We start from the raw sequence: 26173 nt of genomic DNA on the forward strand, positions 1-26173 counted from the left end.
TGTTCAGGGGACACAGCGTGCACAGGGCTAAACACTGCGCATTTCATTTTGGTTTCTGATGCACAGTCTACTTGTTCTATTCCAAAGGTTGTGAATGTGAATAAAAGTTTTTATGTTGGTGATGATGGTGATTGCGTATTAAAAGGTTTGAAACGCAAGTCTGATTGTCTGTCTGAATCTTTAGGTAAAGATGATGATAACAATGTAATAACATCCCTGCTGGAAATATTGGATAATAATGACATGAGCGCAAATGAGCCCCTGGGAGGGGTCTATGATGCGACAATGTTTAGTCTCTCTGATGGGTCAAATGGTAATTTGGAAAGGTTCAAAACGCCAATTCCCCCATCTGGGGCTCCTTTACAAGGACGAAGCCCCCCCATGGATGCAGGGCACGGCGGGCGGGGCTTCCCCAGACCCTTTACGCGCAACTTACGCGCGCTACCTGAACAGCAAGGTACAGGAGGCAACGAGACCTCTGTCACGCATGTTACACAGGTGGAAGGAATTGGTCCCGTCGGCTTCTGTTTTGGATCAGATAGCCCACGGACACCAAATCCTTTTCGAGAACGGTATTGTACCCCCGTACTAGGGAATAGTGCATACGGAACCGGGGTCGGTGGCCGAAGCACAAATCCTAGACAACGAACTCACAGAGTTACTCTCGAAAGGGGCAATCACGGTGGTTCCTCCCCTAGAAAGAGAAGACGGGTTTTACAGCCGTTACTTTCTGGTCCCGAAGAAGGATGGGGGCATGCGCCCAATCCTAGATTTGAAACCCTTCAACAAGTATGTAGAGAAGGTCAGTTTCAAAATGCGACGCACACCGGTTCTGCTGTCAATGGTGACACAGTCCGATTGGCTAACTTCGGTCGACCTAAAAGATGCTTTCTATCATTGTCCGATTGCGGAAAGACACAGAAAGTATATTCGGTTCTGTTACCGGGGTCAGTGTTACCAGTACACATGCCTCCCGTTCGGATATCGCCTCTCTCCTCTGACATTCACAAGGTGTGTGAAAGTAGCGCTCGGAGTGTTGATGCGCAAAGGTATGCGCTTGGCATGGTTCCTAGACGACCTGTTGGTGTTGGCCCGGTCGCCGGAACAAGCAATACTCCATACTCAGGAGTTGATGGAATTCATGGAGTACATGGGTTTCACTATCAACATAAAGAAGAGCGCGCCATGGCCTTCGTGCCAGGCAACGTATCTGGGTCTGAGTTTGGATACGGTATCCATGCGTGCAACCCTTACGCAAGAGAGATGTCATTCCACCAGGACCACGTTAGCACATTTCGTCCCGGGGACATATGTCACTTATCGGATGATCAGGAGGCTGCTGGACCTTCTGGCATCGGCTCACCAAGTTGTTCCTTTAGGTCTGTTGTTCATGAGGAGACTGCAATTGTGGTTCGCAGTTCACTTCTTGAAATACGGCAACGAACGCCGGTACAACAACCATCTTATCCTGGCCCCGCGCGTGGTAGCGCAGGACCTAGACCACTGGAACAGAGCCTGCGTGGACATGTCTGGGGTCCCTATGGGCCCCAGGGGACCCGAGGTAACGATTTATACGGATGCGTCCCTCTCGGGTTGGGGGGCCATCCTTGGCTACAAAACAGCGCGAGGAGTGTGCCGTCTGGGGAGAAGGTCCACATCAACGCGCGCGAGACGGAGACGATTTGGCTGGCTATCCAGCATTTCGCTCAGGATCTCGTAGGCCGTCACATACTGATAATGACAGACAGCATGACGGCCAAGGCCTACATCAACCGCCAAGGCGGTATGAAGTCCAAGCGTTGCAGAGAGTTGGCCATGCAAATTTGGATTTGGGTCAACAGCAACGCGCTATCAATCAGGGCGCTTCATGTTCCTGGGAAGGACAACGAAGCAGCGGACATCCTCTCGAGAGGCGGCCCGCATGCGGACAATTGGAGCCTCAACCCAGCCATAGTGGCTATGATCTGGGAGAGGTTCGGGGTAGCTCAAGTGGATCTGTTCGCATCGAAACTCAATTACAAGTGCCCTCGTTGGTACTCGATGCTCCCGTCCGACCTAGCGCCGTTGGGGGTCAACGCGCTTGGACTAGATCCATGGCCCGAGGAGATGCTTTACGCATTCCCCCCGCGCAGGTGCCTCCTAGACCTGGTGGTCAAGTTCGAGCGCACAGGGGGTCGGTTAGTTCTCGTGGCCCCGTACGAACCGAGCACCCCGTGGTTTCCGCGAATAGTGCCCTGGATAGTAGGTGAGCGGTTCGACGTCCCGGAGTGGGCGGACGCGCTCACGCAAGCAGGAGGGCTGCTACGGGAGGGCCCCTGGATAGGAGGCTCCCGATTAGCGGCGTGTATGCTTACAAAGCCAGGCTCTTAGCTATGGGACTTAGTGCGCAAGTGATTCGTGTCATCTTAGCGGCGCGTAAAGACTCCACGTATTCCAGGTACCAGGGGTACTGGAATCGATTTGACCAATTTTGCGCTGAACGTGACATGGACCCTTTGTCAGTAGGGATTGGCCCTATACTGACTTTTGTGGAGGTCTGTAGGAGTGATAGACTATGGTCTTTCTCCTCGGTCAAAGTCTGTGTATCGGCTCTCACGTTCTTCCGGGGGAAGATCGAGGGTAGCACGGTTTTCACGCACCCGCTCATGACGCAGTACCTGTTGGGTGCTAAGAAGCTCTCAGCTAAGGAGCTTACGAGAGCTGAAACTTGGGATGCTTCCCTTGTTCTGCGCGCACTAGAGAAAGATCCCTTTGAACCCATGTCTACGGCAGACATGCGTTATGTCTCGGCTAAGCTGGCTGTGCTCTTGGCACTTACCACCGCAGTGAGGGGTTGTGAGCTCACTGCACTCACCATCAAGGGGATGGTGTTTTCTGGTGATCTGATGGTCACGCTCTTTACAGACCCCAGCTTCGTGCCCAAAACTGTGTCTGTCCTGACGCGTAGGGCCCCGGCGGTGATACACGCGTTTCATCCGTCACCGGTGACTAGGGATGAGAAACGCTTGCACCTCTCGTGTCCTGTACGGGCTTTACGCATTTACATGCGGCGCACAGCAGATATTCGTAGGTCTGACAGGCTGCTGTTGACCTACAGAGTGAGCAAACCAGGTTATGCCCTTTCCACCCAGAGGCTAGCACACTGGCTGGTGGATGGTATTACGGAGGCGTATACCAAAGCGGGTAAAACAGCTCCTAAGCTGAAGGCGCATTCTACCCGAGGGACTGCTACGTCGATAGCTGTGTTGTCAGGTATCGACTGGGAGGTCATCCGCCAGGCGGCGGTTTGGAGTGGTTAGATCACTTTCTTACGGCATTATTACCGGCACGTTAAGGTGCGGTCGGTTGCCGACGCTGTTCTGGAGCAGGCCTCTTAGGATGCTCTCATCAGAACGCGTACCCCTTCCCACCAGGGGTTTGAAGGGTTCATTGGACGGCTAGGGAACGGAGGCACGAATCCTGTCGTTGTTCAATGCAATAACCCTCTCAGCCATTTTGGAGTACGTGAAATGTAACTTTGGGTTCGCGAAGCGAACCCTAGTTATATGAACAACGACAAAATGGCTGAGAATAGAGCCGTTCTCCTCCTACCCGGGCCACAGGTGTGGAGCTCATTTAGTTGGAGATGGTTCGACTTACAAAGAGGAATAGCGCTTCCGGTGGGCGTGCCAATACGGGGTCGGTGGGAGGACATATGACCACAGGGGGTCATATTGTCCGGGATTGGCACGGGGAATGCACCTCCATCGTTTTTCTTTTTTCCAGCGAGCTATTGTGGATGATGTCACAATGCAATAACCCTCTCAGCCATTTTGTCGTTGTTCATATAACTAGGGTTCGCTTCGCGAACTCAAAGTTAACTTGTTCAGTAAATGCATTGTCTGCTGATTTATTTTAAGACTTTCCAGCACAATAGTAAGTCATGACAGTGGTATGGTAACGATAAAGCATGGACATAATATTGTCGGTGGTGGGAGGTGGGTTTAGCGGGGGGGGGGGGGGGGGGGCGCCCAAATCAAATTCTGCTTAGGGCCCCATAAAGCCTTGGGCCGGCTCTGAGTCGTTCTGCCCCCCGCCTATGAAACGCTCTCTCACAAGAAATTCCCAACATTGACTCTCTTTCAATCTTCAAATCCCATCTCAAAACGTACCTTTTCAAACTGGCATATTCAGTCTGAGCCACGCTTCACTGAGTTTTGTGCAGATGATGATTTTATACTTATATGTAGTATTAACTTTTTTATTGTGTACCCTGCTTGTTTTGATTTCATGCTGTTTGACAGTGCTGCTTGTTTTTTACGGTGTTCTGTAAGGTGTCATTGAGTGCTCTGAAAGGCGCCCACAAATAAAATGTATTATTATTATTATTATTATAACGCCAATGAACGTGACAACAAACGTGGTTAAGCACCATCAAACATACAAACTTAGATACGAATGTGAAACAAATGCTAATATTCAAATATTCACATTTGCTAATGACTTAATGTTGACTATATGCACACACATGTTGTGAGAGCTCAGCAAGACCGGTTAACTCATCTCTGCAGACTCTTCACTAATTACACATGGGGGAGGATAATACTCCCTTTTGCCATTACCCAACAGCAACCTAATTGACTGTTTAAAGACATACACAAACACATTCCTTGGCAGCAGTTTCTGTGCAGAAAACGACACGCCCAGTTAGACCAAGCAAATCTGTTTTTCAGAGAAGTTGGTATTTGCCTTTTCTAGTCCATTTACATGGAAAAAGGAAAAAGAGGCGGAGGTGCGAAGGTTCGGCTGTATTTTGATTTGTCTTTTTCATTCTGAAGGTGGAGGTTGAGAGCGACTGCTTTGACGTTTTCCCGGGCCAAGACGTGGAAGTAACTCTGAACACGGTGCCGAGCTACTGTGGCGTCATGTGGACTGGAGCCTATCATGTTCCAGGTGAGGGGGGGGCAAACATGTGCACGCCTGTAGACAGGCAAACACTTTTTCACATGCGTATATTGTACACCCATACTCAGGCACACACGCGTGCCCATTCAAGAATACTCATGCATGCCCGGGTAGCGTAGCAGTCTAGTCCGTTGCCTACCACCATGAAGGTCGCCGGATCGAATCCCCTTGTTACCTCCATCCCTACAGACACAGTTGGCTGTGTCTGTGGGTGGGAAGCCGGATGTGGCACTAGTGCCTCCTCAGGTCGGTCGGGGCGCCTGTTTGGGGGGGAAGGGGAACTGGGGGGAATGAAAATAATAATGATAATAATAATAATAATAATAAACTAAACTTGTGATCCTCCCACGTGCTACGTCCCCCTGGTGAAACTCCTCACTGCCAGGTGAAAAGAAGCGGCAGGCGACTCCACATGTATCGGAGGAGGCATGTGGTAGTCTGCAGCCCTCCCCGGATTGGCAGGGGGGGGTGGAGCAGCGACTGGGACAAGTCAGAAGAGTAGGGTAATTGGCCGGATACAATTGAGGGGAAAAGGGGGGGGGGGAAATCCAAAAAATAAAAATAAAAATGTGCACATCCATATACACTCACACATGCCCCACACATACAAATATGCATACACACTTGCATGCACATGCAAATACAAACATGCATGCACACGCCGTATGCCCGGTTGGACAATCACTGCACAGTGTTCATTCAACACCACTCACTGAATGGTTTCGTTGGGTAACTGAAGATGGTGTGATCCCTTAAGAAAACAGACTGACGCAGTAAAAAGTGAGGCGATCTCTCCGATGACTTCCTCTTAAAAATGTTTAAAACTGCCGTTATAAAATACCCCGTGATCTTCGCATAAATTATCTTGAGGTCAAGCTCATTAAAGTGCTCGGCAAAACAGAAACTGTGTAAAATCTGCTTCACAAACGAGACAAATTGCAACAGATGGTTGCAAAAGACATGTTTTGTTTCTTCTTTTGATGCAGTCTCTTTATCACATGGGTACTTTTTATGATTTGATGATCACTGATGTCTCCTCAGAATGCAGCAGTGGAAATCTGCGAAGTCATATCCCAGAATGCATCAGTAAGTTTTCTATTTTGCAATTAAATAGACCATGCTGTCCGGCGTCTCATGGTTGCAAAAGCCTAATTAATGGGCTTTCACACGCCACTGTGGCGTGTGAAAGTGGCAGCTCGGGATTTAGTAAACGCTTTCTCTCATTCTCTCTCTGACTCTCAGCTGGGAGACTTCAGTATTTGGTAAATCCAGAGAAAAAGGAGGTGGTGGTCAGTGTGTCAGACATGCTAGAAGACGAGGACTACCGGCTCCGGCTGTGCCACAAGGACTTCATCTGTGCAGGCACCGGAGCCAGTGCACTGGTGAGTCCATGGGGGGTTTAGCCGGGCCTGTTAGGGCCTGCACGAATAAAAACAGTGTGCAAAAATAACGGGGAAAATTGTGTAAAATGAGTATTTCAGCCCGTGTCATTTTGTTATTTTGCTAATGACAGGCCTTTCAACAAACTTTGAATTGTTGCAGGAGAAATAGTAAAGGGGGGGGGTGGCAGCCTGCTTAAGGAATGGCGTCTGCACAAGTTGTTTCTGAAAGCAGGAGTGCCCCTGTCGTTTGCAGATGGATCTTAAATCAATCAGTTGATCTCTTATATATGCAATGACTCACTCTCCCAGCTCCATTTAATTTTCTGTGAATCAGAATATGCGGGAGTGGAGATACTGGTTTTTATGACATAGAAAATGATATTACACTTACTCATGCACAGGTCCAAACCTGGTGCGCCACCTATTAAAGGAAATATTCCTTACTTTCAAAATTCTGTCTTGCCCTCCCTTTTGTCAAATTGTAACTTAACATCTGTCCTGCAACGGCAGACGAAACTCCTTGCTGTCTTGTTTTATTTGGCCTGTGTGTGGCCTGTTGTTCCTGTGATTCCTGTTGGCCGCTGAGGGAATCTCACTGGCTACACACGCATGCAGAGGAACCTATGTGTTTTCAGACACACACACACACACACACACACACACACACACACACACACACACACACACACACACACACACACACACACACACACACACACAGGAGAGGCAAAGATTAAGTGTAAAACCTTATTCGCCCGTCAGATAAAGAAAGAAGAACGTACGAGGAATGTCACCCTGCGGTATTCAAGACCTTTACCCTGCCTCTGCATTGAGGTGAGTGTTGCTAATTAAAAAGTTTCAGTTTAGTGTTTACTATCGGCCAATGGGGTATTCTAGGGCTAGGCTGTGACTGAATCCTTAACATGTGTTGCGGTGCGGTGTTCCCCACAGGGATGGTCGGACATGACGGATGCCCCCAGAGTTCAAGTGTGCCCATTCAAAGACCGTGAGTCATACGATTGCTCTTAGTCATGGGGCTTCTGCACATGGATCGTTACGTTTTCTTTTCCGAGGGCTGATATCCAACCCTGTATGTTGATTCAATCAGTTTCATGGAGCTCGTGGGTGTGCTGTTGGTGCAGAATGCCTCTAAAATCGATGCCGTAGATTATGAGGTTGCATGCAGAGCAGAATAAGGCTCACTCAGAGATTTCTCTGCAGGTCTGAGACAGACAAAATGAATCGGTCACCAACTGCTTAATCCACTGAAACCTAACAGGTGTAGAGGAACTGTGGTTTGGCGTGTCCTTTGACCTGGTCGAGGAGGCCTTGTCGTGGGAACCAGCTTGTCCGACTCTTGCCGTGATCTCGCTGTGTCAGAAAGGAGAGGAAGATATGTGTATGGATCTGCCGCATGCCATGCAGACTGCTGGCCGGGGAAAGGTAAGGGTCTACAGCAGGTCGAGACAAAGACGCAGATCTTAAATCAGGCATGAAAATTTGTGGTTAACGTGACTTGAATGCAGAACATTTCTCTTCAAACACAAAACCAAGCAAGTTAGCAGTGTTGCTGAGCACAAAATAAAGCCACTTTAGTTTTGAATATTTTCGAATATGTCTATCGATAAATTTGTGAACTGCTTTTGATGAGAAACTCAGCTTAAGATGTCACTGTGAAGGTGTCTGGGTAGCATGGCAGTCTACTCCATTGCCTACCAACATGGGGATCGCCCGTTTGAATCCCCGTGTTGCCTTCGGCTTGGTCGGGCGTCCCTGTAGACACAATTGGCCGTGTCTGCGGGTGGGAAGCCAGATGTGGGTATGTGTCCTGGTCATTGCACTAGCACCTCCTCTGGTCGGTCGGGGCACCTGTTTGGGGGGGGAGGGCAACTGAGGTGAATAGCGTGATCCTCCCATGTGCTACTTCCCCCTGTTGAAACTCCTCACTGTCAGGTGAAAAGAAGCGGCTGGCAACTCCACATGTATCAGAGGAAGCATGTGGTAGTCTGCACCCCTCCCCGGATCAGCAGAGGGGGTGGAGCAGCAACAGCAACCACGAAGGCTCGGAAGAGTGGAGTAATTAGCCAAGTACAATTGAGGAGAAAAAGAGGGGAACCCTTCCCACCCTCCAAAAAAAGATGTAATTGTGACGCTGAATGGTACTGGAGCAATTATATAGTACATTTTAAGTATAGTAGATGCAACACTGGCGTATGTTTTTTTTAAAATACAGCTGTGGATGCCCTTTGACACGATTATCATATTTGCATTTCAGATAACGTTTACGAAGGTGGAGCCACACCCTCAACTTTGTATGAAGGTAATAACCACCATCCCCTTGACCCTCTTTTTCTCTTGAGAGGTCATTCCATTGAGAAATTATATTATAGATGCGCTCACTTTCCAGGGCAGAGTAACGAATACATCATTTTCCCTTTCAGCAGCTGCAATAAACAGAAATGAGGTTATCCCAGCCCTACTGAATACCACTACTGCAGATTTTGCTCATTTTTCCTTTTGGTTTCAGTGTAAAGAAACATTTCCTACAACATACCACTCACTTTGTTGGACAGGCATACTGTAAAGAGCCAGAACACATCTGAATTAAATTTAAATTTTAAAAAAATCCTGTTTTTTTTGGAGAGGGGGGGCCGCTTTTTCTGTTTACTCTACCGTTTTTGTCGGAATTTCGTTTATCCCCCCCCCCTTGATGACTCGTTTTGGGAAATCCTACATTCAGCTGGACTCCGAATGCGTGCAACATGGTTTCTGGATTTTACTAAAGCTGGCCTGAGGGAGAGGCAGATGGACCCATCAGCACATAATGTCACATATCCAAATATAATTGAGTGATATCAAGATCCGTCTGTGTTAGTCATTGCTTTTCTTTTTCTTTTCTTTTTTTTAAATCAGCAATTCATTCAGGGAATGTTTGCCGAGCACGCGGGCGCTTTTTCAGCTCTTTCACACTTTGGCACATGCGAGCTGCTATATTACAAGCAATATCTCCCACTGTTAGACTCTCAGCAGCTCCCATTGGGCAGCTGAAGGCTGGTTGTTTATTATGAGGACCCCCCCCCCCAGCAGCTTGGGGGGACTCTATCGGTTAAAATGTGGACACGTTCAAGTCCAACGCCTCTGAAATGTTCAGTCAGTCATACTTCCCAAATCCACCGTACTTGTACCGCCACGTGTTTACCAAAGCTTCAGAACAGTCATGCCCTTCATCATAGTGTGGTCATCATTAGTAAAATACTGCGCTTGTGTTTGTTTAATGGAAAGGAGGGGCGTCTTCGTCGGAATAGACATTGACAGAATGACCTCATATCTGTGCAAACAGTTAGTGGTGTTAGGTTAGGGGAGGTCGGTTATGTAAAAGCAGTTGTGAAACAAGATGGCCATAATCTGAGGACGGATTGTCCTGAATACACGTGGTGGTTCAAGAGCGGCGTGGGGTGTGTTCTTTGATAAAATCCTTCAGACTGACGCCGAATACCATGAATACTATACCTTTGTTCTTACCTGTCTCCTCCCATTGAATGTCATGTAGTATGTTGTAGCATCTGTGTACCCATGTGTGAATCTGTGGATGCTATATGTAAACACGTATGGCGGTAAACTTGTTTTTTTAAGTACAGACTGTGGCAGCACATTTTCTCAAGCAAAGCAATGAAGAATATTACCAACTTGCTTAATTTAACAATGAAAAACTTGTTAGAGAAAACAACTTTTATTGCTATTGATGTTGTTCATGTTAATACTAGCTATTGATAATAGTTATGTACTGTTATTATGTGTTCCTCAGTTCACCGCAGGCTCTCAGTCCTGGACCAAGTGCCCTTTTGCTAAAGGGAAATTCCAAGGTAATCCGTTTTTCACATTTCTGTGTGAATGTAAACCATGTCTCAGCGATATGTCTCAGTCAACACAATGCTGTGTCACTCAGTCTGGGTTAACAAGGAAACCTGACAGCAAGTTCCAAGCAAATAAAAATGTGATGTCGACATTGCACGTTACTCAAAGTTCTCTGTAGTGCCCGTGTGCAATTCTCCGATGAACCTCGTTTCGTTTCACTTCCAGTTTGGGAGGCGGAGGTGTTAGCATCAGCGTCGGGTCATCAGGAGGTACTAATGCTGTCACAGATCACCGCCACCTTCTCTGTGGGAGTGTGTGTGAGGTCCGAAAGATCGCCTTTGTGCCAGCCTATTGACACACTCACTGTTGACATGGTATGTGCCACACTGCTACAGCCCCATACAGTCATCATTTCTGACATGTTGCCTGGAAAATTGCCTCATGACTTCTGCAAAGTGCATGACAGCTGCTTGTTTAGGATGTGACTCTATCACCTTTTTTTGTGTGCCTCGTTTCACTGCAATGCCTTTCACAAGGAGAGTTCCCCATTCAATTCATCCTTAGTAACCCGGCTTTAAGGAGCCTACAGTATATGATAAAGATTTTTTTTAGATTAGATTGTTTTATTAACCACACAGCCAAGGCCGGTGGGATTTGTTTTTGGTACACAACAAACTCTGCAGCACAATACATACATGGACAACAACAGACACTCCACATATTATCATGAAAATTACAGTTACACAAAAACAGAAATAAGCATATCACGCATAACAATTAGGTGAATGGTGGTATTTATGCCAATGGTGTGTGAGGAGAGGACTATAGGGAGGAATTCAGAATCCTGATGGCTAGTGGAAAAAACTGTTTGAGAGGCATTTAGTCTTAGTGGACAGTGACCTGTAGCGCCTCCCTGAGGGAAGGAGCTGGAAGAGGTGATGAGCAGGATGTGAGGGGTCGGAGATGATCTTCTTTGCTCGCTTTATAGTCCGGTTAGTATGTAGAGATTCAACTGAGGGGTGTGGGTTGCGTACGATTTTGGATACCTTGTTGACTATCCGCTGCAGTTTTTTTCCATGGTTGACTGTCCGTGCCGCCGTACCATACTGTAATAGAAGATGTTATGATGGACTCAGTAATGGCTGAGTTAAACAGAATGAGCAGCTGATGTTTGATCTGGTATTTTTTAAGCTGCCTAAGAAAGTAAAGTCGTTGTTGAGCTTTTGCAATTATGTGTTCAGTGTTAATTTTTCACTTCAGGTTATTGCTGATGTATGTTCCAAGGAATCTAAAAGCGTCGGTGGTGGTGATGGGGTCTCAGTTCATTTGTATGGGTGTTTTGGGATTCGGAATGCATTGGAAGTCAATAATGAGTTCTTGGGTTTTGGCTGTATTAAGCAGAACATTGTTGATTGCGCACCAAGTGACAGCTTGATCTACTTCAGAGCAGTACTTGGTTTCATCACTGTTGGAGATTAGGCTTACAATGGTTGTGTCGTCTGCATATTTTATTATTTTCACAGCGCTATCCGTGGATGTAAAGTGGGTGGTGTAAAGTGAGAAGAGCCAGGGGGCGAGAACACAGCCCTGAGGAGCACCTGTACTGAGGGTAAGATGGTGCGAGGTTAGGTTATTAACCTTCACCCTCTGTGGCCTGCTCCACAGGAAGCTCCGAATCCAATGGCATATGGCTGGGTCAATGTTCATATCGAAGAGTATGGTTAAGAGTTTGAGTGGGTTGATGGAGTTGAAGGCAGAACTAAAGTCTATGAACAGGATGTGTGCGTAGGTGTTTGGTGATTCCAGGTGTTGCAGGGCATATTGCAGGGCATCGTGCAGGGCTGTGCTAACTGCATCCTCAACAGACCGGTTGGCTTGATAGGCAAATTGATATGGGTCCATCATTGGGGAGGTGCAAGATTTCAAGTGTGACAGAATGATGTGCTCAAATGCTTTCATGGCCACAGATGTTAGGCCAACTGTTCTGAAGTCATTGAGGCAGGTGATCTTTGAGGACTTTGGCACAGGAATAAAAAAAGCTCCCCTGCGTAGCAGTGTACCTGGCCCAATAGCCAGGCAGGTATACTGACTTGCAGCCAACAGCACAACTAAATTCACCTGTACTTCAACAGGATTAACAGCGTACATACGCACAACACCAGCAGTATATTAACTAAAACATACATTCACCTGCAGTTTCCATCAGTTTTTCAGCAGGACTTTTGGGGCTGTTTGTTGACATGAACGACTAAGCCCTTTGACTATGCGACAAGAAATGCAAGGTTAATAACAGCGACTTCACGCAGAGGCTCTGGCTTAGGGGTCCCCTGAGCCCTTAGGCCCCTGGGCCCGGTAGGCCCCTTCAGTAGTAATCCACCCATGGTTACGTCCTATATTGTTTGTGTACAAGAGTAAAGTATATAGTATGTATGAGTGCATGAAATATGTATGTATCTGAGAGTGATTTATATATATATATAGGTGAGAGGTCCAGAATGAAGTGTGGCTAACGCAGCCCCTCATAGTTCGCCTCTTACAATGACTAAAGTAGTATAATGCCTTGTTCATGTTCACTTACTATGGTACAGCTGATAATATGTAAGGGCCCAAGAAGAGCCAAGCAGAAGCTATGGTCAACTCGGATTTGACCTGCACAGTTAAGGTCAACAAATGTTTTCATTTTTTCACCTTTGTCTTTCAGAAGAATCACAAGCCCGTGACCTTAAATCTAACAGGGGACTTGTGCAAACCAAATTCTTGTCTCCAGGTAGGTTTACTTAGCAAATACCAGTTCGTGGTGTTTTTTTCTCCCACATTTTTAAGCAATGACATTGACTTATGTGTTATTTGGACAGGTAAGGAGGCTTGATGTGAATTATGCTGCTAACGTCCTTAACTGTCACCTGCAATGTGGTAAGTTCGAGTCATGACCTTATGGCCCCCTTAAACACAACACTGAACTCAGTCATCTCTTCTTTTCCTTTCAATCCACCCATTTCTTTCCCGTCTCTTCTCTATAATCTAGAATTGACATCTACCTTTTGTAAGCTGAGGTCTCATTCAGCTTCTCAGAAGCTGCGATCATTCATCTGTACACTTAGCCCAGGGCACCAAGTGTTTTGGGAATTACAGTGAGGTTTATTCTGTGCAATTTTTTTTTTTTTTGGTCAACATGACCTATGAGTCATTCATAGATTGTTTGTGTCACGCAGCTTTTAAAACTCCTTGAACGGGACTGAACAAGTTCCCAACTTTACCCTCAAGTGGTTATTTGGCATCATATACAAAAGAAGTTTTCAGATTGTTTTTTGTTTCCAGTGAGGTAAGCCAAAAATCCTGAAACTGGCTTTGGAGGCGTAGACTTTTTCATGCAACATACAAACTGTATTTATCACACTCAACATCTCTTGTATGCCGGATATTTCTAAAACTGTTCCAGCCAGGATGGAGATAGGAATGCCCAAATGGTTTCCAAAAGACAGCAGCTGAATAGTGTGATGTCATGAGGCGGTGTGACCGTCTCTGTGCTCCGCAGTGTGGGTGGATTCAGGGACAAAGGAGACACGACAAGGTTTCTTTCTTCCAAAATAAAGCGGTTGGGGGATTTATTCTTCCAACAACAGAAAAAAGGCAAACCCATGTTGTACCGTTCATTGGTATGGAAACTCTCAAATCAAAACAGTTTAATTCCATCCATAAGGCAAACGTCTTCTTGAGCGCCTTACCGTTTATCAACTTTCTGGTTCAACCCTTGTCCCATCTGTCGCTGCTCTCATGAGCCCCTTATTGGCTACACCTGGGGCACCTGCCATGCGTTCCCCTCCTGCCTGGCTGCTTGGGGGGACTGGCGTTCTTCATGGCGGCCATCTTGACATGTAATCCTGCAGCCAGCCGGAGGGAATGTAGCGTCGCCCCCAGGACACGACCCCCTAGTGACATCACACAGTGACATCATAGTTTAGGGATGGGTGATGCCACTAATTTTCTTTTCGATCCGATTCTAAGTAACACCAAGGCTAGTATCCTGATCCTGATACCGATTCTGATACTTTAAAAAGTCTTGTGTATACAAAAGCAAATGCAGATACTAAAAAGTTATATCTGGAAGCCTTGGCATTAGTATTAAATAAACTACCAAAGATCAGACTTCTGTACTGACTGGTCGGGTGTGGCCGGCAGCATCTGTCTCCCTGCATGTGGTGCCGCGCCACTGCCTTTCAATTCAATTCAATTTTTTTTTATTGTCATTAAAAACAATGTGCAGGAACATGTTAAAAATGAAATGAGGGCTGTGGCTTCACCAAACAGTGCAAGACAGACACAGACAAACACAGCAAACACAGTATAAAATATACACACATGAAGACCAAAAGCTAAAAATAAGTTAAAAGAGAGCTGGAGTAAAAAATATTTAAAAATATCTACAGACATTCAGTGGGTAGCCAGGTTCAGGTGGGCAACAGCTTGTGGAAAGAAGCTGTTTTTGAGCCTGGTAGTGCGGGCTCTGAGGCTCATGTAGCGCCTCCCAGAGTGCAGGGGGGAGAACAGTCCATGGTTGGGGTTGGGTGGGATCTCTGCTGATGCTCAGACCCCTTCGAAGGCAGCGTTTGTGATAAATGTCTTTTATGGCTGGGAGCTGGGTACCGGTGATACGCTGGGCCGCCTTGACGATTCGCTGCAGAGCTTTCTGGTCTACTGAGGTGCAGTTGCCGTACCACACCGAGATGCAGATGGTCAGGATGCTCTCTATGGTGCAGTGGTAGAGGTTGGTGAGAATTTTAGGTGGTAGATGGGCGCTCCTCAGCCTCCTCAGGAAATGCGGGCGTTGTTGAGCCTTTTTCACAAAGGCCTGGGTGTTTAATGTCCACGAAAGGTCCTCGCTGATGTGGACTCCAAGGAATTTAAAGCTGGAAACACGCTCCACTTCCACCCCATTGATGTGTATGGGGGAGTGGCTGCAGCTTCTAGACCTCCTGAAGTCCACAATCAGCTCCTTTGTCTTCTGCACATTAAGGACAAGATTGTTGGTAGTACACCATGATGTGAGGTGCTCAATCTCATCTCTGTAGGCCATCTCATCATTACTGGTGATACAGCCAATGACTGTGGTGTCACCTGCAAACTTAACTATAACATTTGAGGGGTGAGTTGGCAGGCAGTCGTGGGTGAAGAGGGAGAAAAGGAGGGGGCTCAGAACACAGCCTTGAGGGGCACCTGTGCTGAGGGTCAGGGTGGAGGAGGAGTGGTCACCTAACCTAACAGACTGAGGTCTGTTGGTCAGGAAGTCCAGGATCCAGTTACAGAGGGAGGGGTTGAGGCCAAGGGAGAGGAGTTTGGTGGTTAGTTTGGCGGGGATGATAGTGTTGAAGGCAGAGCTGTAATCTATAAACAGCATCGGGATGTATGTGTTGTTAAGTTCAAGGTGGGTCAGAGCAATGTGTAGGGCAGTGGCAATGGCATCCTCAGTAGACCTTTTGGGACAGTGGGCGAACTGATGTCGGTCAAATGTGGGGGGGGATAATGTTTTTGATTTGAGCCAGAACCAGTCTTTCAAAGCACTTCATGGCAATGGGGGTGAGTGCTATGGGTCGGTAGTCATTCAGACATGTGGATGTTTGTTTCTTGGAGACAGGAATTATAGAGGTGGTCTTAAAGCATGCCGGGACTTTAGATTGGGACAGTGAGAGGTTAAATACAGGTGTGAAGACCTCAGCCAGCTGGTCGGCACATTCCCGGTAGACCCAACCCGGTACGCCGTCTGGTCCGGCAGCCTTCCGTGTGTTCACTCTGCGCAGTGATTCTCTGACCTCTGCGACTGATAGAGTGAGCACCTGGTTTTCTGGGTGGCTGGGGATTTTTGTGGCTGGGTCAGTATTGTCCTTGTCGAAGCGGGCATAGAAATGATTTGGCTTGTCTGGCAGGGAGGCATCATGGACAGCGGGACCGCGATTAGAGCTTTTGTAGTCTGTGATAGACTGAATGCCTTGCCACATTCGCCGAGGATCAGAGTTATTGTGAAAATGGTCCTCTATTCGTAGGAAATATTTGTGTTTGGCTGTTCTGATGCCCTTTTTGAGGTTTGATCTGGCTGCACTGTAGGCCTCACAGTTACCTGACTTGAACGCTGCATCCCGGACTTTCAGCAGCTGCCGGACCTCACTGGTCATCCAGGGTTTCTGGTTTGGAAAGCTGCGGACTGATTTTTTTGTTGTGACACTCTCAGTGCAAAAGTTAATGTAGGCTAGTATGGGAGATGTCTGTTCATTAATGTCTGTATGGGAGCCATGGGTAGCTGAATGTGCAAAAATACTCCAGTCTGTGTTTTCAAAACAGTCCTGGAGTTCAGAGACTGCTCCTTCTGGCCGGACAGTGATCGTCTTTACTGCTGGCTTGACCTGTTTTATTAGGGGTTTGTAGGCTGGGACCAGGAACAGGCAGAGGTGGTCAGAATGCCCCAAGTGGGGGCAGGGGGTAGCTTTGTATGAGTCCTTGATGTTTGTATAGAGATGGTCCAGGGTGTTTTGTCCCCTAGTGGGGCAGGGGACATGCTGATGGAATTTGGGCAATACAGCCCTGAGGTTAGCCTGATTAAAGTCACCACCTATGATAAAGGCATTATCCGGGTGTTTGGTCTGTTGTCTGCTGATGGCACATTGTAGCTGCTTAAGTGCTACCTTAGCATTAGCATGTGGGGGGATGTATACAGCGGCGATGGTAATGGCCGTTAGCTCCCTGGGCAGGTAAAAAGGCCTGTACTGAATCATAAGGAGCTCGAGATCAGCAGAGCAACGCCTTTCAACGATCTTTATATTGTTGCACCAAGAGTTACTGACATAAATACTCAAACCTCCTCCACGGATCTTGCTGGAGTCCGCTGTCCTGTCGGCACGGAAGGCTGTGCGGCCCGCTAGCTCGATTGCCGAGTCGGTTATGTTGCTGTTGAGCCAAGTCTCCGTAAACATCAGCAGACAGCAGTTCTGCAGCCTTTTCCGAGAGGCCAGCCTGAGTCTTATCTCGTCCATTTTGTTAGCTAACGACCGGACATTAGCCATGAAGATGTTGGGGGGGGGGGGGGACTTTGAAGGGAACGCTACTTAGCCCGCCACGTTTCCCCCTCTTCTGTTTACGTTGCCGACGGGGGCAGCGTTTCCACTGCGAGACCGGTCAGCGGATAATATCGATGGGGAAATTGTCCGTGATGGTGGAGGGAAGTGAGTAATCCATTCTGAGGTTTTAAAAGTTCCTGACGGTTGTAGAAGAGCGCATGACCTACACTTGTAAATAAACTTAAAACTAAAGTATAAATAACAAAGAAAACATGACACTGAACAGGGAACCACAGTAGCCGCTGCGTCCAGCGCGCTGCCATCTTGTATATACAAAAGCAAATGCAGATACTAAAACGTTATATCTGGAAGCCCTGGCATTAGTATTAAATAAACTACCAAAGATCGGACTTCTGTACTGACTGGTTGGGTGTGGCCGGCAGCATATGTCTCCCTGCATGTGGTGCGGCGCCACTGCCTTTCCATAAGGGAGCAGAATGCGAAGGCGGAAGGAAAAGTAGTCCCTATCCTAAACAACAACTAAGAAAAAAAAAGAGTAAAAAACGATATATTGTATATCACTAGTTGAAGACAGTACCTGGAATCATTTTTTAAAATATTAGGACTGATTCTCAAAATCTAACCCTCAGGATCAGAGAATCGATAATTTGGTATCGATTCGCCCATCCCCTAGTTCCTGTCATTTCAACAAACACACCAACCAAGTGTCCTTGAGCCTTGAGTTAGTCCCCTTGGGTTGGAACATAATGTCTAAAATGTAAACGTAAAAAAATAAAAATCTTTTCACAGTGTTGCAGAATGATGCTGCTGAAACAGCCTCTGTCATTCCCGCCAGCAAGGATGGGAATCTGTCTGTGACCTGGGCCGTTGTGCCAGCTGGTGTTTGTCTTGCTGTCATTATAATAGTCACTCTGATGGTCCACGCCATGAGAACAGGTTGGTCAAACTATGAAGCCACTTCTTACACCTTTGTATATACAAAGGACCAGATTATAAATTAAAGCGTAACTAAACCCTCGCTGCAGCTGTGTTCATCCTGCTATGCTAACATCACAGAGTACCAAGACCAGCCTGCCATGTTTTTAACCTATGCATGGTTTTTAAGCTGTGTTTGTCAGCAAAATCACTAAAATGGTCTCGGGTTTAGTTACTTTTTAAGGAAAAGGATGAACTTCGTCCCATTGATTCATACGTCTTGTGCAGTTCAGTGAACCTCCATTTACATAATGCAGCTGTATTATTTGCAATTTTAAGATGTTGATGAAGCCTATCATTTTTTGCAAGGCCTGCTTTGTATGTGTGTCACTCTCAGTCCATATCAAATTTTATTGTTCAGGGATGTTTTTTTTGGTTCACTTATGAAGCCCTGCTATTTTTACTTCACTGCTAAAGTAGTGTAAAGTGCTCCCAATTCATTAGAGTTAAAACAAATCACGCCTTGGTCAAGGAACATCCCCCATAACTTCCACTTTGTTCCTACTCAGTTCACCACACAAACCGGCAAGGGGGGGACCACGGCTGCCACCGTATGTCTGGAAAACGCTCAGATGCGCCGCTTAACTGTATCTAGGCCACCCATCTCCAAACAACATCAGATGTATTGTGATTCTGTTGTCTGCTTTTCCAGAGCCCCCTCCTCTGGCCACTGACTGTGTGGTCCCTGCATTTCAAACCATGCCTAGCCTCCACAGCCAGATCTCCGTATCGGACCCCACCCAGCTTGAGGACATTGAAAAGGCCAGTTTACTCATCAACTGACTTGCCAAAATAAAATCCTGGTGCCATCAAACGACATAACTTGTTTTTCATATTTTGCAAATATTAAATGTCACAGAAAAGAAAGTTCTCTGTTGAATGTGGCAGTGAATGTTGAGGACGACATGACAAAATGACTGTTATTTCAAATGCATTTTTCAATGTTTTGCATGTACATAGTGTGTACATAATATTAAGTGTTTCTGTTACAGTCTAGTTATAATGTATTCAGAATGTATTCTGTGCCAGTATGTGTTCATCTATTAATGACATACAATTCCTGACTGCTTTGCTCATTAAAGTGAACGTTTATGTTGTGAATGTATTAAGTTATTTGCTTTTCAACTCAGGTCCCAGTGCAAGTTCAGTAGTAAAATTGTATGCAAAATAATCAGAAGTCAAAATATTTAACACATTGACAATGCAATACTCTCTCTCTGTTCTCTTATTGTAGAAGTGCTCAATAAATTCGGGACCTTTTTTTAAAAATTATATTTAGAGTCACTGTCATTCACACATTACTTCATTTTTACATTAAAGAGTTGCATTTTTATGTTTTTACTGCCATGAGTTTTTCCACTGAATATTCATCAGTCTCCATTTAAGTTTGATGCCTCAACGTGACCGATATAATCATGTGAGACCATCAGTGAGAAGATGAGCTATTGCTATAGGATGATTTCAAACGCTTGTCTCCAGGTTGTATTCCCAGGAAAATCTGATGGAACAGATTGCGGCACACAGAAGGCAGATAGCTATAATTAGCGACACGTTACCTTATCGCTGTCGATCTTTCAAACAGCCGTGTTTCCAAAACACTAGGGCGTCTCTGAATGTTATCTTCCAAACAAATGCACGAGCTACCAGAGGGTGAACGGAGATCTTTGCAAACCGAGGGAATGCTTATGTCAAAGGAAGTCCTTCTACAGTAAAACACAGCTGTGTTTGTCCACAGGGGCGCGCAAAGGGTGCACAACAATCCCAAACTCCTGATAGCAAGTAAAGTTTTATTTATATAGCGCTTTTAAAATCACACAGTTGCAAACTGCTTTATACTCAATCAGAAAAATACCAGTAAATACATAAACTGAATGAATATAAAACATGGCACACGGAGTAACAGACCAAGCTAAAAATGAACCAAAACAGAAGGCCGGGATGGGGATGTATAAAAAGGCTTGCCTAAAACGATGGGTTTTTAGAAGCTGCTTAAAACACTCCAAAGATTTAATGGATTGGGGAAGATTATTCCAGAGGCTTGGGGCTAAAACTGCAAAGGCGCGGTCACCTTTTGTTTTGCAGTTGGAGTGGAGGAAGGATAAAAGACCGAGGTTTGAGGATCACAGTGGTCAGGAAGTGGAATGAGGAATGAGAAGATCAGAAATGTAACCGGGGGCAAGATCATGCAGTGCTTTAAATGTAACCAATAAGATCCATCCATCCATTACCCAAACCGCTTATCCTTACTCAGGGTCGCGGGGACGCTGGAGTCTATCCCAGCAATCATTGGGCAGCAGGCGAGGAGACAACCTGGACAAGCCGCCAGTCCATCACTGGGCCCACACACACACACAAACACACACACACACACACACACACACACACACACACACACACACACACACACACACACACACACACACACACACACACACACACACACACACATTCACACCTAGGGACAATTTTAGTATGGCTGATTCACCTGACCTTCATGTCTTTGGACTGTGGGAGGAAACTGGAGCACCCAGTGGAAACCCACGCAGACACAGGGAGAACATGCAAATTCCACACAGAAGACAACCTGGGATGACCCCCAAGGTGGGGCTTCCCTGGGGCTCAAACCCAGGATATTCTTGCTGTGAGGCGAATGTAGCGAATAAGTAGGAAGTAAATTATTGGTGTCTGCAGTAACTTTGAGAGCTAATATGCTTACTTATACCTGAATGTTACACGAACGCGCTTACCACTCCGCCATCGTGCCACCCTAATCAATAAGAGCTTATATATTATTCTGAATTTTACGGGAAGCCAAAGCAGGAATGCAAGAATAGGGTAATATGGGACCTACGGCTAGTTCTAGTTGGTAGTCTAGCAGCTGCATTCTGAGCCAACTGTAGATGATTTAATGTAGCTTGGTTAAGGCAAGAGTAGAAGGAGTTACACTAATCTAGACAGGGGAAAATGAAAGTGTGAATCAACATTTCGATATCCTTTAAAGACAAAATATTTCTGATTTTTGCAATATTTTTTAGCTGAAGAATACAGGATTGGACAAGCTTTAACATGGTGATTAAAAGACATATTCTGGTCAAAGATGATAAGATTTTTAGTAGTAGGTTTGATGTTTGAATGAAGTGGACCAATAATTTGAACAAAGTTCTCCAGACCAATTAGGAGAACTTCAATTTTGTCAGGGTTTAGATGGAGAAAATTAAGGGACATCTAGTCTTTGGTGGCAGCTAAGCAATCATGGAGGGAGGACAGTTGATTCACGTTATTGGGTTTGGCAGAGAAATAGATCTGAGTATCATCAGCATAACATCCATCCATTAGCTGAACCGCTTATCCTGCTCTCAGGGTCATGGGGATGCTGGAGCCTATTCCAGCACTCATTGGGTGGCAGGCGGGGAGATACACACACACACACACACACACACACACACACACACACACACACACACACACACACACACACACACACACACACACACACACACACTCATACCTAGGGACAATTTAGTATGGCCAATTCACCTGACTTACATGTCTTTGGACTGTGGGAGGAAACCAGAGCCCCCGGAGGAAACCCATGCAGACACGGGGAGAATATGCAAACTCCACACAGAGGACGACCCGGGATGTGTGACCCGGGATGACCCACCAAGGTTGGACTACCCCGGGGCTCGAACCCAGGACCTTCTTGCTGTGAGGCGACCACGCTAACCACTACATCACTGTGCTGCCCATCAGCATAAACGTCTTGAAAGTGACTAAACAAATGACCCAGAGGAAGCATGTATAAAGAGAACAGGATTGGCCCAAGGACAGACCCCTGATGGACTCCACACAGTGGGGGAGCTGACAAGGATAACATGATTGTTAATACAAACATTAAAATATCTATTAGTCAGATAAGAGCGAAATAAATTTAACGCTGTACCAGAAATACCAATCCAGTTCTCCAAACTATCAAGTAAGATGGCATGATTGATGGTAGGCAGTATTCACCTAGTATTCACCTTTATGCCGTCTCAATACTATATATACTTGTGATGAAAGCTGGATTGAAATTTATCAAAAATGTTATGACTCTGTCAACTGCAAGAGTTGGTCAACAACAATTTCCTCAAGGATGTTGGATAAAAAAAGAAAGTTTGGAAAACGGTCTATAATTCTCTACCCTTGCCGGATCGACAGAGGGGTTTTTTGAGGAGAGGCTGAACACAGGCACTTTTAAAATAGTTAGGTACGGACCCAGATCAGATGTGAGTGAGCAGTTGATGATAGAGAGCAGGCTGGGACCTAAACCAGGAAGGATGGATTTCAAAAATTATGTCGGCACTATATCACGGATGATCCGCTGTGGCGACCCCTAACGGGAGCAGCCGAAAGTAGTAGTAGTAGAGATGTCAGCACTATATCACAGGGACTGGAGGAGGGGCACGTAAGATCTAGAGCATTTAAGGAACTACAGAGAAATGGGAGCAAATTCCGACATTAAAATCGGATGGCGGAAAGGGGCGGGGGGGCAGTGGGTGTAAAATTGGACCTTAGACCATCGACCTTGTCAACAAATAAAGACAAGAAATGTTCACAGTCATTAGCAGAAGAGGGTGAAATGGTAGGAAGAGAGGGCTTCACAAACTGATGATAGCAGCTTTAGAGACAATGCTGACATGCGCCTTTACAGGTGGAACATGTCTTGATGCATTCTCAATCCAGGTAAGAAAATCAAAAACAGTTGAATCAGTTCATCTGGATACAATGTCTATTGACAGATACGTTTCATCACTCAACTAAGTGATATCCTCAGCCTAAACTGACTGCAGGTATCCCCACCCCTTGTAAACAATACAGTATAATACAGATGCATAACAACCGAAACCAACAACCAGTTTCATATGCAAATATGAGTGGGACCATTAACTAGATTCAAGATCCTTTATTGTTACGTCTCATTATACAAGTACAAGAGAGTAAAATTCTTGTGTTTCGGCTCCTCAACACTCCACAACAATAGCAATAAAATAACAACAAAGCAAAACAAAAAAGCAGTACTTATAAATAGTGGCGGCATGGTGATGCAGTGGTTAGAGCGGTCGCCTCACAGCGATAAGGTTCTGGGTTCGAGCTCCGGGGTAGTCCAACCTTGGGGGTGTCGTCCCAGGTCATCCTCTGTGTGGAGTTTGCATGTTCTCCCCGTGTCTTTGTGGGTTTCCTCCGGGTGCTCCGGTTTCCTCCCACAGTCCAAAGACATGTAGGTCAGGTGAATCGGCCATGCTAAATTGCCCCTAGGTATGAATGTGTGTGTGTGTGTGTGTGTGTGTGTGTGTGTGTGTGTGTGTGTGTGTGTGTGTGTGTGTGTGTGTGTGTGTGTGTGTGTGTGTGTGTGTGTGTGTGTGTGTGTGTGTGTGTGTGTGGGCCCTGTGATGGCCTGGCGGCCTGCCCAGGGTGCCTGCCGCCTGCCGCCCAATGACTGCTGGGTTAGGCCCCAGCATCCCTGTGACCCTGAGGGCAGGATAATGAATGGATGGAATAATAAAAAGTGTGTGGTGTTTGTAAGGTGCTGTGTGTATGTAGGCTCTGCCTTAATAAATGTGCATATGTATGTAGTTGTTTGCATATTTGTGTGTTTGTGTATGCCAAGCTACGTCTGTGTGTGTGTGTGTGTTTGTGTGTGTGTGTGTGTGTGTGTGTGTGTGTGCATGTAAACTGATGATCCGATGAAGACTATAGGTCAGTACCAGTCAGTCCAGCAACAGGCTTAGTGTCTTTAATGTTCTTTGTTCAAAAGCCTGGTCTTTGATAATCCTATAGGCTTTGTTGACACAACGTCCGTTATATATGTTCCGGATGGAGGGAAACTCACATCCACTGATGTCCTGGGCCGTCTGCACAACCCTCTGCAGGGTTTTGCGGTTGTGGGCAGTACAGTTCCCATGCCAGGCTGTGATGCATCCAATCAGGATGCTGTCAGTTGTGCCTCTGTAGAAGGCCCGTAGAATCTTGGGTCCCATCCCGAATGTCTTCCGTCGCCTGAGGTGAAGGAGGCGTTGCTGTGCCTTGTTCACCACATGGCTGGTGTGTTCATCCCAGGCGAGGTCCTTGGTAATGTGGACACCGAGGAATCAGGAACACTTCAGTTGTCGTTTCATTTGGTTCAACAGTTCAGCAGCTGCCTAAGTGTAAACCAGTGGTGATTCCGTATGTGGCGGGAGCGTTGGAAAAGCTGAGACATGTATTTTCTAAACATCACGTCTCAGTTGCGTTCAAACCCCCAAACACGCTGCGCCAGAAGTTGGTCCAACCCAGGAATCAGGTCTCCTGGCACAAACAGAGCAATACAGTGTACGCTGTTAAGTGCCAGGAGGATTGCCGTGACTTGTACATTGGGGAAACTAAACAGATGCTGGCCAAAAGAATGGCACAACACAGGAAGCTAATGTGTCAGGCCAGGACTCTGTAGTCTCCACTCATCTACAGGCCAGTGGCCACTCTTTCAAGGATGCGGATGTGCACATCCTTGATACTTGATAGGGTTTGAACGGGGAGTCAAAGAGGCCATCTATGTGAAGAGGGAATGACCATCCCTGAACGGGGGGGGGGGGGGGGGGTAAGAGTACATCTGTCACCATTTTACAATGCTGTGATTGCGACATTCCCTAATCCTCTTTGAATAGTACACATGGCCATTGAAACACTAGTTGATGGTCACACTCATATTTGCATATGAAACTGGGCGTTGGTTTCGGTTGTTATGCTACTGTATTGTACTGTATTGTTTATAAGGGGTGGGGGTACCTGCAGTCAGTTTTACACTGAAGGGGTAACTTAGTTGAGTGATGAAACATATCTGTCAATAAATGTTGTATCCAGCTGAACTAATTCAACCTTCTTTGATTACAGTTGGAACACGTTTCATGATCCTGGGGTCCTGGGAATCCAATCACCTACTTATGGTAATGTTTTGCAAACGCACAGCTGGTTACCTGCAGAGATAGATAATTTTCCTCTGGCTGCAGCCGAAGACTCGCAGGCCTGTGTGGCACAGTTTAAACACTTTAATGAAGGCTGCGAGAGAGGAGTGTGCTGGCGGAGTAGCTTACTAAATACAATATCTGAACCAACAAGCCTGTATTTTTAGAAAACAATGATTCACAACAAATAAAGACTGCATTTTGAGTCCACACAAGTCCACAGACTTGTTCAGTCAAAAATGATTTCCCCTCTGCTCAAAAGCACAAATACATATAGGGAGAGCAAGATTCATTCTGCCCATGTATTACTTGATTGCCTGGTACGCCGCTTCTGACTGCCCCTGCCTCGAACCAATGCTCAGACCGATGCTGAAAGCAAACCTCGTCTGCTGGGGCCTCTCACAGTCCACAGCAGCTGCCAACACTTGTCCTTTGTTACAACAGCTCCCCGACATGAAAGCCATTTCACAGAAGGAAGTTTGCACTCCAATTTTCATCCTGCCAAATTTATATGTATAGATCTATTCAGAGAGGCCACTGCTGTTGTGCACTGCCTGCATTTAAGTGGAAATGATTTTCCTGGGTTGTTTGCTTTTTCTTTTCATCTCCCTCTTTACTTGATATCATGCTGCCTGTTGTGGGGATCTCAAACCGCGATTAGATTTTACTTCATGGTACTGCATGTACATCGCAGTATGCTGATCTGTGATGACTGGTCTGGTGACATGACTCATTTCTGCCTTAACACAAAGTCACCATGACACATCAGGTCACGAGGTATCAGGCTATTCTGTGCAGATTATGAGGACACTACATTGATTATCGTAATGATTTTGCCAAATGATGTCATAAGACATGTAATAAGACATGCCTCAAAGGTTTTAAATCCCTCCAGTTTTCATAACACAGACAACACCAGATCCGTTATATATTTTGTGCTTACAGTGAATATAATTTTTTACTGTGATTC

General features: G+C 46.2%; 1 protein-coding gene across 1 annotated transcript; it reads left to right on the forward strand.

Annotated features, from left to right (window-relative positions):
* The first annotated feature begins 4734 nt into the window (after nucleotides 1-4734).
* Nucleotides 4735-25344, forward strand: LOC130110689 (interleukin-17 receptor E-like). Its single transcript, XM_056277864.1, has 14 exons — nucleotides 4735-4932; nucleotides 5986-6030; nucleotides 6187-6326; nucleotides 7089-7160; nucleotides 7278-7332; nucleotides 7606-7769; nucleotides 8602-8646; nucleotides 10132-10189; nucleotides 10407-10555; nucleotides 12883-12948; nucleotides 13037-13094; nucleotides 18038-18184; nucleotides 18876-18985; nucleotides 25133-25344. Exons 1-14 carry the CDS (start codon nucleotides 4905-4907, stop codon nucleotides 25148-25150), a joined length of 1155 nt encoding a protein of 384 aa, XP_056133839.1. The 5' UTR covers nucleotides 4735-4904; the 3' UTR covers nucleotides 25151-25344.
* The last annotated feature ends 829 nt before the right edge of the window (nucleotides 25345-26173 follow it).

This window comes from Lampris incognitus, chromosome 3 (assembly GCF_029633865.1).
Source record: "Lampris incognitus isolate fLamInc1 chromosome 3, fLamInc1.hap2, whole genome shotgun sequence".
NCBI lineage: Eukaryota > Metazoa > Chordata > Actinopteri > Lampriformes > Lampridae > Lampris > Lampris incognitus.

Excerpts from the sequence above, each read along its gene's own strand:
- LOC130110689 (XM_056277864.1), top strand. The coding sequence starts at position 4,905 with ATGTGGACTGGAGCCTATCATGTTCCAG. Across the intron at positions 7,161-7,277 it reads TACCCTGCCTCTGCATTGAG|GGATGGTCGGACATGACGGA; the intron begins GTGAGTGTTGCT and ends TGTTCCCCACAG. Across the intron at positions 10,190-10,406 it reads TGCTAAAGGGAAATTCCAAG|TTTGGGAGGCGGAGGTGTTA; the intron begins GTAATCCGTTTT and ends TTTCACTTCCAG.